At 37.9% G+C, this 16,320-nt stretch overlaps 1 protein-coding gene across 1 annotated transcript in view; it reads left to right on the top strand.

Annotated features, from left to right (window-relative positions):
* Nucleotides 1-16,320, top strand: part of TMC1 (transmembrane channel like 1) — a 72,370-nt gene that overhangs the window by 29,760 nt on the left and 26,290 nt on the right. The window contains exons 7-11 of the mRNA XM_075726846.1: nt 4,678-4,784; nt 6,039-6,137; nt 10,983-11,125; nt 13,816-13,960; nt 15,917-16,111. Coding sequence (XP_075582961.1) covers nt 4,678-4,784; nt 6,039-6,137; nt 10,983-11,125; nt 13,816-13,960; nt 15,917-16,111 — 689 coding nt within the window. The remainder of the gene's footprint in view (nt 1-4,677; nt 4,785-6,038; nt 6,138-10,982; nt 11,126-13,815; nt 13,961-15,916; nt 16,112-16,320) is intronic.

Below are 16,320 nucleotides of genomic sequence, written 5' to 3'. Positions count from 1 at the left end.
TTATGGAAGGTAATAAAGAGTAGTATCTAGTATCATATTCCTGATGCATGCCAAAATAGTAAATTACTTTTTGATACTTTTTGATACTTTAGAAATACATGTCTGTATTCAATGTGTAGTATAAAATCAAGTGATATTTATTTTTTGTTAATATTTATTGAGCTTGATATTACAGCTAGTTGAAAATTTCCTTGAGAGAGTGTTAGTCACCTTACAGGTAAAAATCCTCAATACACAGGTAACAGTTCAGGACCCCATGCTGAAGTTAATCCTAGAAAAGTGGAGCTGTGACTTAGCTATTGGCCACCTTCACCTTATTTTGTCTGTATTTATACTATAATTATTTCTGTGATGTTTTTTCATCATCTTGAGTCTTACGTAAGAGGTATTTTGGTGTTATTTCTCTCATTTTCAACCATATAATACAACACAGAGAAACAATAGTGGTCTTGGATGTCCCCATACATTAGGCATAAATATGAACAAAACAGTGTAGTTAGTACTATGGGTATGTTTGAGAGTAGGTTTTTGGTACAAGTCAGTTTTGTTTTTTGATTCCAGTGATGAGTTTAAACTGCAGCCCTCTCTCTGAAGGAAATTTGGCTTAACTGAATGGGTACCTGAGTGAGGCTCTGCCACTGATGAAGTGCAGATGAAAGTGCAATGGAAACTGATTTTAGAGACGTTGCCTGTGGAAGAAGCTGTGGGTTGCATTGGAAGACAATAACCAGAACAGTATAAGAACAGGAAAATGATAAATTGTGAATTTTGTGGAGTTGGCGAGAACTTATATAATGTTGTTAAACATATGGTCTACAGACTGCTGAACAGATTATTTACTCATTTGAGGTGGAGTTTAGAAAGAAGTTGCTGCATATGTGTAGTTAAAATCAAACTCAGCAGCAAGATGCACGTGTTCTCTTGCTGGTCTGAACACATAATAGACATCTTGAGAATTTATTTGTGAGAGTGACGTTTCTGTAAAGGAGTAGTCCTGGCACAAGCTGTTCTGTTAGTAGTAACTTCCAACAGACATATTTCTTTTCTTGTAAAATCAGAATGCAAAAATAGAACAGGGTCTTTTCACCAGTCCTGCTTTTATATCTATTTGTTTTTTCATTTGAAACGAATAACATTTTTCCTGTCACCTGGAAGGTCCCAAAATCACAGTGGTAGTAGTACCTTTTAATAATGTCAAGGGGTAAGAGTGTGACGTTTACTCTTTTTCTACTAATTTTTTTTTCTGTTCAGTGCATTGCTAAGGCAAGCTGCCATTGCTTTTACTTGCAGAAACAATCCTCTGTCTGAATATTAGTAATTTAAGAAGTCCAGTTATACCACAGTTTGGTCCAAAACTCTATAGTCTAGAATAAGGCTTGATTTCAAGGGAACAGCTCTGAAATACTGCTGAGGAAAAGAATTCTAAGTCATAATTTGTTTGATTCTGGTTAATCAAAGCAGCAGCTCTCAACATTTACCTCATATTAGCAAATTTGTAGTACTAAGATCAAGATCATCTTAATGATGACGCTGATAAAGGTGCCAAGTCCCCACCAGAAAAAGGGTTTTAGATATTAAAAAAGGACAAGTGAGGGAAACTGAAATGGAAAAAAGCTAATCTGTGTGTAAGGGAAGAGTAGAGATTAAGACACATTGAGTCACAGAGACCAAAAACCTGCTGCTTCAACTTTTTCTAGAAACATAATTGTCATCTGAATTTATATGTAGGTACAACATGCACTACAGTAGTCATATGGTATCAAGTTTAGTAAAAGGGAAAGAGTTATCCTCTATTTCTTGGCATTTAACAAACTGTGCTGAGTAAAGGATTACACTTCATTCTCCAAATTTCAGGTTAACACAGTCAGTATGAGATCATTTGTAAAACCATTTTTTATATCAAGCTCTGATGAAAATCTCCAGATTTGATCAGAGATCTAATACAGAACATATTGGAGGAGCAGCCACCTTTTCAACAGTCAGCTTCAAGTTTGTATGCATGAACTCTGGGGAATGAAATGTTCTTAACAATTGCTCTCTTCAGACATGCAACTGTGTTAAAGAAGCAGAAGCAGCAAGTCTGCAGGGGGAGGCTTTTTTCCAGATGGCTTCAAACTGAGGACCCTATTTCCCTTTGACTCCTAGCACCAATAGCTTTGTCTTTTGGGCCTCAATTCAACCCCTTGTAAAATGACAGTAACACTACTGACTTGTTTACTATCTTTATCGATGATCTGGATGAGGAGATTGAGTGCACTCTCAGTAAGTTTGCAGATGACACCAAGTTGGGTGGGAGTGTCGATCTGCTGGAGGGTAGGATGGCCCTGCAGAGGGACCTGGACAGGCTGGACTGATGGGCCGAGGCCAGCTGTATGAGGTTTAGCAAGGCCAAGTGCCGGGTCCTGCACTTCGGTCATAACAACCCCATGCAAGGTAACAGGCTTGGGGAAGGGTGGCTGGAAAGCTGCCTGGCTGAAAAGGACCTGGGGGTGTTGGTCAACAGTCGGCTGAACATGAGCCAGCAGTGTGCCAAGGTCAACAGCGTGCTTCATACTGAGTAAACTCTCTGTATCTGGAGTTGTGTTGGAATGCCTGGGAATTCCCAAGTTGTAAGACACAAATTTTATCAAGCTTTTCTTGTTAGCATAGTTTCAGCTTGATGGGAAAATTTAAACAGACGTCAGGAAGATACTTTTGATAAACAAAGGGCTCCTATATGATAGGTCAGACTAGTCTAAGAAGGAGACCAGCTGATGTTATAGGTAAATCTAAGTGCTCCTGTCTGCTTTGAAGAAACAATTCTGATTTCATTTCAAGACCACTTGTAGATACCCAGGAACCACCTTGACCACATCATCAGATATTCAACAGTTACATTAATGTGCCTTAGACATGCTACAAAAGAGTATAGGAAAAATAAATAAGTATTATTCACTAGTAATCATTATTAATATTGGCATGAGAAGACACACCCCTGTTTTAAACTGTTCATACTGTGTCCTAAACTACAAACTTGCATTAACCACACATTTAAACTTTATACAGGGATCATTTCTGGTGGGCCTATGGACAAGCAGCAGGGGGATTGTTAATGGTTAGATACTAAAATTCTTGAAAGAATTTTTCTTCCTGTGATAATTATAATGAACAATGTCATTTAATAATAAATAATAAAGAAATCAAGAGAGTAATAAAAAGGAGAAGAAAAAAAGAAAGTATAGAATCATAGAATCATTTAGGTTGGAAAAGACCTTTAAGATCATCCCGTCCAACCATTAACCTACACTACCAAGTCTACTCTAAACCAATCAAGCATAGACTAGACTAAACCATGTCCCAAAGTGCCACATCTACCCGTTTTTTGAACACTTCCAGGGATGGTGACTCCACCACCTCTCTGGGCAGACTGTTCCAATGCTTGACCACCCTTTCCATGAAGAAATTTTTCCTAATTTCCAACCTAAACCTCCCCTGGCGCAGCTTAAGCCCATTTCCTCTTGTCCTATCACTAAGTACTTGGGAGAAGAGACCAACACCCACCTCACTACAACCTCCTTTCAGGTAGTTGTAGAGAGCAAGAAGGTGTCCCCTTAGCCTTCTCTTCTCTAAGCTAAACACCCCCAGTTCCCTCAGCCACTCTTCATAAGGCCTGTTCTCTAGACCCTTCACCAGCCTTGTTGCCCTTCTCTGGACATGCTCCAGCACCTCAATGTCTTTCTTGTATTGAGGGGCCCAAAACTGAACACAGTATTCCAGGTGCGGCCTCACCAGTGCTGAGTACAGGGGAACAATCACCTCCCTGCTCCTGCTGGCCACACTATTCCTGATACAGGCCAGGATGTTGTTGGCCTTCTTGGCCACCTGGGCACACTGCTGGCTCATGTTCAGCCGGCTGTCAAGCAGCACCCCCAGGTCCTTTTTGGCCAGGCAGCTTTCCAGCCACTCTTCCCCAAGCCTGTAGCGTTGCATGGGGTTGTTGTGACAGAAGTGCAGGACCCGGCACTTGGCCTTGTTAAACCTCATACAGTTGGCCTCGGCCCATTGATCCAGCCTGTCCAGCTCCCTCTGCAGGGCCATCCTACCCTCGAGGAAATCGACACTCCCACCCAACTTGGTGTCATCTGCAAACTTACTGAGGGTGCACTCGATCCCCTCATCCAGATCATCAATAAAGATATTAAACAAGGCTGGCCTCAAAACTGAGCCCTGGGGAACACTGCTCGTGACCGGCCGCCAACTGAACTTAACTCCATTTACAACTACTCTCTGCGCTCGGCCACCCAACCAAGTTTTTTACCCAGCGAAGACTACACCCATCCAAGCCATGAGCTGCCAGTACTAACTACATTTAAGCCCTAGCAAGCATCTTTAACCTCTGCTTAGTTTCATAATGCTCCCCACTGTAACAAATAGTGCACAGCCCTCTTCATTTAGGTCTGACTCTTCCAGGCTGCCAGCTATCCTGAAAGACCAGGCATCAGTATGAAGTGCTGGGCTGTCTCAGGTAGGCTCCCTGCATCAAGATGGGAGTCCTTTCTAGCACAAGGAGCCCAGCTTCAGAATAACAGATATAAAGCTCTACTGTGCTGCATCCTTGCATCAGAAATAGGTGAATCTGCTGTGGGGGTTTTGATGTTTAAATTATCTGCCCTTTTTTCACATCTTACGTTTTCATAGGTCACTTTGGCTCTTCAGTAGCATCTTATTTCATATTCTTGCGCTGGATGTATGGAATAAACATGATTCTTTTCGGACTGACCTTTGGACTTGTAATGGTGCCTGAGGTGGGAATCTTTTAAATTATCATTGAGAATTGTTATGTGAATTTCTGTCTTTGCAGTGAGATTTCATAGGACTGGACCTTTAAATAAATTTGTAATCTCTTTATGCTCCATTTAAAAGTATTAAGGTGTACTAGGGCTGTAAAGATGTATTTTCTTTGTGGACAGTTGTCTCTACAAAGAGATGTCTTGAAATAGACATGACAGAAAAATATATATAGGGTTGTGTCCTGAAAGTGTTCTCCCATGGTCTGGGATGGTGCTAACTCTTTTTTGTGTAGAGAACTAAGGAGAGCAACTGAGAGAAAGCAGCAGCCAAATGGAGTATCTTGACTAAAACATGCACTGCAATAGAAAGATACATTCCAGGCCTCTGAGGCCCCATGGATCCTTTTCAGTTGCCTTAATACTCACATGCTGATAAGGCCCAACAGGGCTGTAAAGTCACAAGGGAGACCCCTCATGTTTTGTGCTGTGTGCAGCATCACTGTTACTACTGCTCAGAGCAGATGTAATTCAGGCAGAAATCACTTCTGTGAGTGGTAGTATTTTTCTAGTTCCTTTGAGCTATTATCTTCCTAAAAAGAGGGCTTATATGGAATTAAAAGTATTGTGCCATCTCCCTGATTTCACTATTCCACACCCTCTTACTTAGCTTCTAGTAAGCAGATGGGAAAGAGTCAGGTAGGAATTTCCAACAGTTTCCTAGTACAGCTTTTCAATAGCATGACTCATCTCCCATGGAAGCCAAAACAGACAAAATGCCCAACAGTTTTCAGGGTAAAGCCTGGAAAGGACGCTGTGAGGACATGGCTGAGCGAGCATTTCGCTAGCAGCAGTGGGACTCTCAGAATCCAAAAACTGAATCCCATCTTCCCATACATTTCAATTAAAAGAACCCCAAAAAATCATAATGCAAGAAAAATGAATGTTCTGGCCTTGTCTGTAAGAAAAACACCACTCATCAGAGGAATTTGGACTTCTGTGTTGCCTTTGAATATAAGAGGCACAGTTTGACAAGCCATGGATACTAGTGGAACATCACTTGAAATTTAGAAAACACCATTAATACATACTTTAAACATAGCCTCAATCATTAATGTGAGGAGCAATGTAATGAATTAGAGAAGCAGGTCAGCCTCACTAAGGAGCTTAGGACCATAAAACAAGTCTTCCTAAGAAATGACAGATCACTGACCCTTTCCTTTGTTGGTATTTTGCTTTAAAATGTAAATTCCTCTCATTTTTTGGTTCCAGGCTTTGATGGGGAAGCCATACGGCTCTATACCTAGGAAGACTGTCCCAAGAGCTGAAGAAGCAAGTGCTATGAACTTTGCTACTCTGTGGGATTTTAGTGTAAGTGCATAAATTTGCAATACTACATATTCACATGACTGATTATTATGGGCTTTTACCTCATTATTTAATATTCAGAGATTTAATATGAAATATTTCAGGAGAAAATGGCAAAAGAATTAATTTACATATTTTTTTCACACGTTCTGAGCATAGATGTTTCCTTCAGACAAAACACATAATGAAGTTCAATGTCCACACGCACATTTCAGTATATGTAGCAATCCAAGGACACATGGGAAAAAGTCTCAAAGCTGGATCCACATCCCTGAGTACTGACTTTCCATTTCTTATGGGTGAATTTGGTCCTCTGTTCTTACGTGATTAAGGTTCTGAATTTGAGGTTGCAGCATTAATTAAAAAAAAGAAAAGAAATTCCAATAATGTGCTCTGTGGGCTTTTTCTGAAACAAAGAATGCTATTTTTACTTTTTCTCAGTCTTATAGAATATACAGATACTTTAGCTGAATTGAGAAGCATGTCTTCATTCTTTACTGTTGATGGGATGCCCAGTCTAGCCTGTGAATCTATACCTTCTGTACTGACAACTAATGTTATATTCCTAAATATGTCATACTGCTTTTTCTTCCTAAAAACAATTTAAATAGTTTTATCTAATTTTGCACGTGGCATGTCTCTGTAGTCAGCCTCTTTATATAAAGATGATACAACTTTGCATAAAGTCAGCTGATGATAAATTTGGTATTACAATATATTGTGTAGAAGGTTGTTAGGTTTCTCTACGGTGTGCAGTCAATGTCATCAAAAGGTACTCTTCTCCTGTGAAAGGGTGCAACCATCTAGTTAAGTTTTTCCTTCAGATTAATGGAAGCAGCATCCGTTGAACTAAGTATGATTTCTCCCTCAATCTGCTGCACTCTTTCCCTTCTGCAAGAATTACCAAGAGTTTTAAAGAGTTATGCATATACATATCTTTTAGCACTTGAGTTGTTTTAGCGACAGCAAGCATGAATATAATGTTGGAAGCAGACCAGTCTTTTTGAAGAATAAACTCAGGCGCAGGTTCCTCCAGTTTACAGCTCAGCCTCTTCAGCTGTCTGCAGAATGACTCATCTACAAGTGGCCTCTCCATGTACGTTTGCCCCATGTAAGGTCCTGCTCCACCTGCGCTGCTGGGGAGAACTCTGCAGGCTGCAGAGCTCTGCACAGGCATGCCCAGGAGAGTCACAAGCAGATTTTCATACCTGTCCCCTTTCCAACAGGAGGCCAGCTCTGATCTCTCCTGGAAAAAAACATAAAAAGGGTACAGTGTCTATGCTTCTCATTAATATTGCCATTTTTTAGTATGGTTAAGGTGTGGAGAGATCATTAATCGTGTGACATGCAGATGTCAAACAGAATCCCTTGGTTTGTGGCTTAATACCTTCATGTGGAGACTCAGATGATGCCAGATTTTCATCCTTTATTTAGCTTCCTTGGCTTTATTTGCAATCTTCAGCTATCAGCGGAGGAAGAATCAGGTTGTAAGACAACAGCACACCAGAAAAACTTGAGTGGATATACCCATTTTCTATTTTACAAGCAAATCTTTCAGGCTTATTAACTGTAGACAACTTAATTTAAAGAAAATAATATAACAATAGCTAGAATTTACAATATTTGTCTGGTTTTTTACTATAAAGGTATGTAAAGGTGTCCTGGTTTCAGCTGGAATAGAGTTAATTTTCTTCCTAGTAGCAGGCATAGTGCTGTGTTTCAGATTTAGTGTGAGAATAATGCTGATAACACACTGATGTTTCAGTTGTTGCTAAGTACTGCTTATGCTAGTCAAGGACTTTTCAGCTTCCCATGCTCTACCAGGTGCACAAGAAACTGGGAGGGGGAACAGCCAGAATACTTGATCCAAACTGACCAAAGGGCTATTCCATACCATATGATGTCATGCTCAGTACATAAACTGGGGGGAGTCGGCCGGCTAGCAGCTTTGGTCAGCGGGTGGTGAGCAATTGCATTGTGCATCACTTGTTTTGTATATTATTATTATTATTATTATTATTATTATTATTATTATTATTATTAATTTTTATTTTTATTTTGTTACTATGATCATTACTATTTTACTTTATTTCAATTATTAAACTGTTCTTATCTCAACCCAGGAGTGTTTCTCACTCTTACTTTTCCAATTCTCTCCCCCATCCCACCGGGGCAGGAGGAGTGAGTGAGCTGCTGTGTGGTGCTTAGTTGCTGGCTGGGATTAAACCATGACAAAAGTGAACAGATTAATTCTGCTTTAGTTCACCACATAAAGTGATGGAACCTCCTTAGATACAAAAGGATAGAAAGATCTTTCTAAAAAAACACATATGTAAATTTTGCAATGACTGCTGCATAAGATGATGTTGAGTCTGGTTCATCAGGAGTTGTATATTTGAGTGACAGGAAGAATACATCTAGACATGTAGCTGGGACGTTAGATAATGATGATGACATTATAAAATGAGAAATTAAAACATCAGGGAGATATTGGAGAAAAAGGAATCATGGTAACTTGGAGATTTTGTAAAAACAATAGAGACTAGAAGAGCTTTATGCAGCAAATGGGAACGAAGTTTTTAAAAGAAATGTATCTGAGAAAAGATGAATGAAGACAGATGGTGGAAAGAGAGGAGAAGTTTATAATAACTGGCAGAAACAGGATCTGACAGCTCTGAAGAATAAGGTATAGCAGTTAACACAAGGAGCAAATGCAAAGGTAATAAACACAGAATAGGGAAGTGAAAGAGATGGATCCCCTGAAATATTGAGGGGAAAAGAGAATTTTCTTGAGGCATGTCAGATTGATGAATATCCCTGAAGACAATGACGTCTTTAATTAAACAGTACAGGAAATAGTACCTTTTATCTGCTATCAGTTCTTGTATGTTACTAGGTAAGTTACAAGTAAATGAACTCACACCAGCAAATGTTTTCTCACCCTAAAAAAACCGCCCAAGCCCCACCAATCTTTAAGACAGCAAAGAAAAGATGAGCTGAACATATCTTTTGGTTTTGCGTGCTTGAAATTCTATTAATTCTACTGACATGGCAAAGGGAAACAGTTTTGGATTTTGATATATTTTACTTGGAATTCAGTTTTAACATTTGTATATTTTACAGTCCAGATAATAATTCAAACCTAAAAAAAATGCCTCTCAAGTCTCATTACAATAAAGCATTTGACCATTAATCTTATCTCACCTCTCTTTTATGTTAGGCTTAGAAAGGAGTGAAAGAGATCTTCCATGCATTCTTGCCTTTACACAGCTAAAGATGTTTCAAGTCTCATGGTGAAATGCAGTAGGCAAAGCTCACGAAACACTAAGAAATGACACACATTGGAGGAATTATCTCTGACTTTGCAGAACACAGTGACTTAAAAAGCATTTTAATAATCTGAGGGATCCAAAAGGATCTCCAGAGCCTCATTAGGCTGTATTGAAACCTGGTCTAAAATGGAATTATAGGATGCTTTAATAAGCAAAAAGGTGAAAAAGACATACTATTGAATTTGAACGTGTCCTGACTGGTGTAGATGTTTAACTAGTAATTAGTAATAAATGTGTTCTATAACAATATTTCCCTTATAAGGAAGAACATACTACTGTCTGTTATGTGTAGGCACATCTTTCAAAGCTAGTCTGATATGAAGAAAAATGAGATATGTTGATTACCAAATCAAGACATTTTTAATAATATTTCTGTTTATCATATATTAATATTTCATTTTCAGCTTAGAATTGCAAATTAGTTTTTTCCAGATAACTCTGTGACTCATTTTGTATATATAGTAAAAGCTACAATAAATTAAGTGCATGTTTTGCAGTAATATATGAGAGAAAGATGTTATTTATTTTAAGTAAAATGAGCAACTGAAAAGCAGAAGGGAAGTAAATGGCTTTTTAAATTCACAAACCCCTCATCTGACTGTATTAGTGTCAAAATAATGCATGGTCTCTCCACCAATTACATGGTCAAATACTCTGTATTTGACTTGGAATCATTACATCCAGCTGGAGCTTTGCCTCTGCTGTGCATGTGCTGAGCTGTCCTTGTAAAAGCTCTGGATACAGTCTTCTTCTAGGAGGTGAGTTCTTGCTCTAACCTGAGGATTATCGGGAAGCTTTAGCTATTTGGATCATTTTCGATATAAGCAATTGCTTACAGTTAATAAAGTACTAGTAAATTATTTTGACAAATCAGCAATCCAACCCATAAAAGAGAGGGTAATTGTCATTAAGATTTTTAGAAAAGGAGATACCCTTTGAACTGCTGAGAAAGAAGGTACACTTACATTGCACTTTTTACAGCCTTGGAGTCTAAGTGTTAAAAACCCCTGCATAATGAATAATCATCCATAAAATGCACTATTGGTTAACATATATTGAATGATCACCTAATGAACAGTAGACAACATTGCTAGGCAGAGAAGGCATATAAGAATTTTATATCAAATAGGCTATGCAAGTAAATTTTACAAATGTGAAAATTAAGTTAAAATCTGGCATTTTATCTGCAAGTAATTTGTAAAACAAATTTTGTAAACTGAAATGTTTTTGTATTTACAGCAAGAAGTGTGTGGATAAAAAAGTTTTGGCTCATTAAATCACAGATGGAGTGGCCATGAAGAGTTTTAAAGATAAAAGATTTGAAAGTTGATGTGAAATATTCTAAATCTTTTTAAATGAAATGAGAGATTTTACATCCTGTGAGATTTAATACAGTGATGCTTATAACTATTTTGAATGCATTTAAATGAATGTTTCAGTACATTGCTATTGGTACAATTTCTGAATACAAGCATATTTAACAGATGTAACATTATAATTTTTGCTGGCTTTTCAGGGCTTTGCACAGTATTCTGTACTCTTTTATGGTTATTACAATAACCAGAGGACAATTGGATGGCTCAAGTTCAGGATGCCTCTTTCGTATTTCCTTGTTGGAGTTGGGACTATTGGCTACAGCTTCATGATTGTCATTCGAACGTAAGTTCTCCTTGACTCTGGAATAAAGTACATTGAAAAAGGCAGATAATTCCACTGTTGACCACTGAGACTATCTTTTTAAAAATATGATAATTGTAAAGGCAGGACAATGCAAAATTGAATGCAAGGTCAAAGCCATGTAAGATTTCTTCAGCCTGTATCTATTTTCCTGCACCAGCAGCTGTGTTGTAGTGTTGTGGAAATGGGAAAAAATCTTTACTGAAATAACATAACACTTCCTACCTGCAACTTCAAAATGAAAAAATGAATGCATAAAGTAAGAAACAGAGCTGTCAGCCCATCTTTTCATAATACTCTGCATCTAGCAGAATGTCAGCTAACATCTAGGAAATCAGTTGTTCTACCTTTAATGATACCTTATGGGATTTATCCTTTTATGAAGGAAGGAGACAAGAAAGAAAGAAACATATGGCAAATAATTCTGTGTGTAACTCACAGTCAGCAGTAAAAGACTATAGTGCACAGTGGTGTAGAATTAATGCTACTGGCCACAGTAAGAGTTTAATGTTCTGTGGAATGCAAAATATTCTCCAGCAGTGTGAAAACTATGCTTAATATAATGTTAAGAACATAATGTTGAAACAGTAGGAAGCATAAGGGTAAGTGAAACAGGTCCTAGGTGGTACAGCTGGTGATAACATTAGCCTTTTGGATCTCAAATTCCGGACTTGAATTTTGTCTTAGGATCAGAATTTAAATGAAATGAAATTATTATTTTATAGTCAGATTGACTATTGGAATAAACTGTGATAATTCTGGTAGTTTCTAAGGAGATAGGCTGCTAATGAATATAATCTTTAATACTCTTGATTCAAGCAAGGTGACCACCTACCACAATAATACAGTTAGCTATAGTGGTGGCTTTAAAAGATGCCTATGGTGAAAAAAATCAGAGCATTGCAGATCAAGATTCAAGGGCACTCATGAACATAGAGAGAACTGCAGTTAATCTATTTCCACTGTTTTGTGCTGAAGTCAGTATTTTTCACTTGCATGAGCACTATTTTTCAAATATTACATGGTTTCCTGCATAGGACAAGAAGCATTTTGGAAGGAACAAAAAAAGTCTTCAGTTACATATATGTATTTTTGGAGGAGGAACAAACTACTATGATAAAAAAGTAATTGGTTTAGCTTGAAAATATATTTTTAAATATTTTTGATAATGTAGGTGTGAAGATTAGGAAAGTCTTAATCTTAGACAACTGTATTTCAATGACTGTCACCCTGAAAAAAAGAAAAAAAAAATTCCTTCTAGCAGAAAATCCCTGTGGCCCAAACAAAGGAATATCTTTGAGGAAAAAATACACTGTACGTGCTAACTTCCCATTTGGCCGCATGACACTAATGTTGATTAATATTCAGGTAATCTTATAAGCAGATCTTGCAGTCTTCTGCCCTTTGCTGTTTCTCCAGAAAGCAACACGGAAACTAAAAGCAGTGTAACAGGAGCTGTTACCATTTTTCTGTTGTTGACTGAGATCTGGGAAAGGGAATGTTTATGTGAAAGAGGCAGCGAGGATTATAAGCACTATTATTCTATTTAGGGGAAATATTTAGATTTAGGCTTCTCTCCTCAGCTCTTCCAGTCCATAACATAAAATGGAAACATTACTGGTCTCAAAGAAATGATATCCCAACCACAAGACTGTTCACTATTTCGTTGGGAACTCTTGAGAAGGAATTATCTTAGTCTAGAAACCAGCAGCAGGGCAGATCCCACCAAGAACCTTTCATGATCTCTGTCCCTTCTGTATATGAGGAGCAAAACAAAAAAAAAACAACACTGGTATTGGTTTATGACAGCTCAGAAGGATTTTCTGTATTATTTACTTACTATTCTCTTCTGAGATTTGAGAGTACGTATTTTACTGGACTACTAAAAATGTGATCTGTAGAATGTATTGATATTAATAACATAACTCTGCTGCATTAGTGAGCTTTAAAATAGACATTGCTTTTTCCTGACCAAGAAATCGATACAATACGGAAGGCTAAATGATTTGTACCCTACTGATATACTCCATCCTTGTGCTTAATGATTTGAATTAAGTGATAAAGTATGCAGAAGCAAGACCACTATTATTGCATGAATGACAACACTTGGAAATAGAGAAGTTAGTAGTCAAGATTAAGTCAAATCACTGAAGAAATAATTTGATGTTTCTGGATACTGTTATAAATCTTGTTTATAAGTGCATAGGAGATGAAAGGGAAGATAGAAAGCTATACTAATGATACTTTCATATGGTATAACCAGGTTTTGTTCTGGCTTGTTATTTTAGAATTCTTTTCTTCTATTTGTGAAGTCTCTAATAAAATCTATTGCAGTTCAGGATTCTCTGCAGCTTTCTATTTGAGAGATCTTGATATTTTTTTCCTATTGAGTTTCTTATCCAGCAGAGTTTCTCTGAGGTGTTAATGAAACAAATTCATTCGTTCTCATCAAAATGTGTGTTGTGAGCTTATAAATTGTCTAAATATGAAAATCTCCGTCCTTCTCTCTTGTTTCAGACTGAACTTTCCAGATTTAGTATAACATGTCTGACTGCAATAATAATATACATTTTTTCTGAACAATGTTAGAATTTAGGAACAATTTAAAAATCATGCTCACATAGCAGAACTAGTTCTAACAAGGTCTTCCTGTGTCTTTCTGGCTTTTGTAGAATGGCAAAGAATGCAAATGAAGAAGGTGGTGGGGATGATACTAGTTTTAATTTCAGCTGGAAAATGTTTACAAGCTGGGACTACCTGATTGGCAATCCTGAGACAGCCGATAATAAGTTTGCCTCCATCACAACAAGCTTTAAGGTAAAACAGAACTCACTAAGGAGAGGTAACCTGATTTGTCTTTCACACTGGTGTGAATCAGATGGAACTAAGGTCAAGTATTAGCTGTGCCTGGGGCCTAGAAACTTAAACTAGAATTGGCAGATCTATATCCTGCTAAGTCTGTGTCTTTGTGCTTTGGCATCTTATTTTTTTCCTTTTGATTGTGGAAGAAAAAGCATTAATGGCATCTTTTGTGTCCTCTGTGACTGCAGTACTAGTTTTAGAAAAATTATTCTACTGTAAAAATAATATTTTCCTTTTTCTCATCTCTGATGGATTCCAGTTTCTATGATGCTTGTCTGAAAAATTTTTTTTAAATGTTGGTGACATTTTGCCAACCTCACATTATCATCTTCCCTTGCTACACTGAAAAGATACCATAAGATAAAGCAATAGGATCATCTATAAAGGGCTATTCATCATGTCAGAAGAATTGGCCTCAGAATTTTGAGTGTATACTTGCTTTTCAGTAAGAAAAAAAGGGTTGTTTTCCTTGCATAATATAAAGTTTTTATTTTCAAATTAATTATGAAATATAACCCAGATTTCAAGGCAATACAAAGTGTTATTTGGCCTCTTTTCAGTTTATAGGGTATGTTGAAGAACGTCTTTCTACACCGGGATCACTGGGACACACCAGTACAGCATGTAAAGGAAAACTTAATTTTCAATGTAATAAAGTACAGGGAATGCATTGGCAAGGTGTTGCCAGGTAATGAACAAGATTGTAGACTTGCAGTCACACTGAAAACATACAGCATGGGAGCTGGAGGACCAAGCATTAACTGCAGTATCCAATCACACGCAACACCCTTCCTTTCTACAGTGGTGGTATAGCCAATATACCACCTCAGCCTGGCCAGACTCCCAACTGGAGGCATGAAGGACAACTGCATTCAAATTCAGTAGAAAGAAAAGCTCCCAGGAAAACAAATATTGAAGAAGTACTGACTGAAAGCTCCGAAACTGTATGAGCTTTCCCTGACTGCCTACTAAGTTGCTGAAAGATATTTGGAGAAGAATACAAATCAGCTGAGACAGAGACTTACTTTTGAGAAATAAACTCATGAAGCTTTACTCTGATCTTTGCAAACGAGCAAGGAACCTCAGAGAGAAAGGGTGAAGTCTTAGCTTGGGTGAAGTCATGGGAGTTTTGCTCAAGAGCTTCTGCAATCTCCTTTCATTTATGTAACAAATACAAGTCATAAGAAAAGCAGAGCCATGCAGAGTAATTATTACAATGCAGGAGTTCATCTTCCCCTCTGGGCAACTGCTCTCTATGCCAGTGAGAAGCCGTAACCAAACTCCCTTTCATGAGGACACTTCAGAGCAAAAGCTCTTTCTGCTGGTAAAAGTAGGAAGTGGAAATTATAGTTACACCAGAGTCTTAGTATTTATCAGTCCTGGCCAAGGGTAAATGTGGGACAGATGTTTTATTCTGCAGTCTGAAGCTGTGCACTATTTGCCTTTTTTGGCATTTCTACATCTAAACTGTCTTTTCGTTCTTTCTGAATTGCTGACTTTCAGAATAAAAATTTTTGCTTTTTTTCTCAAAAATGCACATTTTTAAAGTGTGACAGTTCCTTTTCTGGCAGCTAAAACCACATTTATCCTGCTGGGTCACTCAGCCTCATAGCACCTTGCAAGCAGACAGAACATGCTAGTTTCTTTTTGGCACATGAGTGTGAGTGTAACGAGACTCAGTGGGGACACACTCAACAGATGCAAAGTGAACTCTGGGGATCCAAAATACCAGGGTCTGCCAGGGTCCAAAATAGATTTTATGAGACAATATAAGCTCATCTCAAAACATGATGGCCAGGTGTGCATTCACATGTCTGTAATTTATTTAACTGAATTCTAACAACTGGGGAAGCAATGTGGGGTTTGACCATTCAAGCACTCATAATATTCTTTTCTTTCTAACAAGTGCAGGAAGCTATCGTGGAGGAGCAGGAGAGCCGAAAAGAGGAAAATATTCACTTGACTAGATTCCTGAGGGTTCTTGCTAACTTCTTAGCCCTATGCACGCTTGCTGGGAGTGGCTACCTCATCTTTTTTGTTGTCAGAAGATCCCAGAAATTTGCCCTGGAAGGTCTGGAGAACTACGGGTGGTGGGAAAGAAATGAAGTTCGTGCTAGCACATTTCTAAAATAGATGTGGTTTGAAACTGTGTTCCTCTACTCTGCATGTTGCCTTTTTCCCTGAGAATTTAAATACTCTGAGTGTGGGTGGTAAATGTCTAACAAAAGAATTGTTGTCTCTCTGCTTCCTGCTTTATTAAAATAATTATTTCTCAGTTGGTTCTTTCAAATCTCCCTTTGTATTTAGTTTTCATC

Source organism: Pelecanus crispus, chromosome Z (genome assembly GCF_030463565.1).
Source record: "Pelecanus crispus isolate bPelCri1 chromosome Z, bPelCri1.pri, whole genome shotgun sequence".
In the NCBI taxonomy this organism is placed as follows: Eukaryota; Metazoa; Chordata; class Aves; order Pelecaniformes; family Pelecanidae; genus Pelecanus; species Pelecanus crispus.
This window is presented reverse-complemented; position numbering and strand designations above follow the sequence as displayed.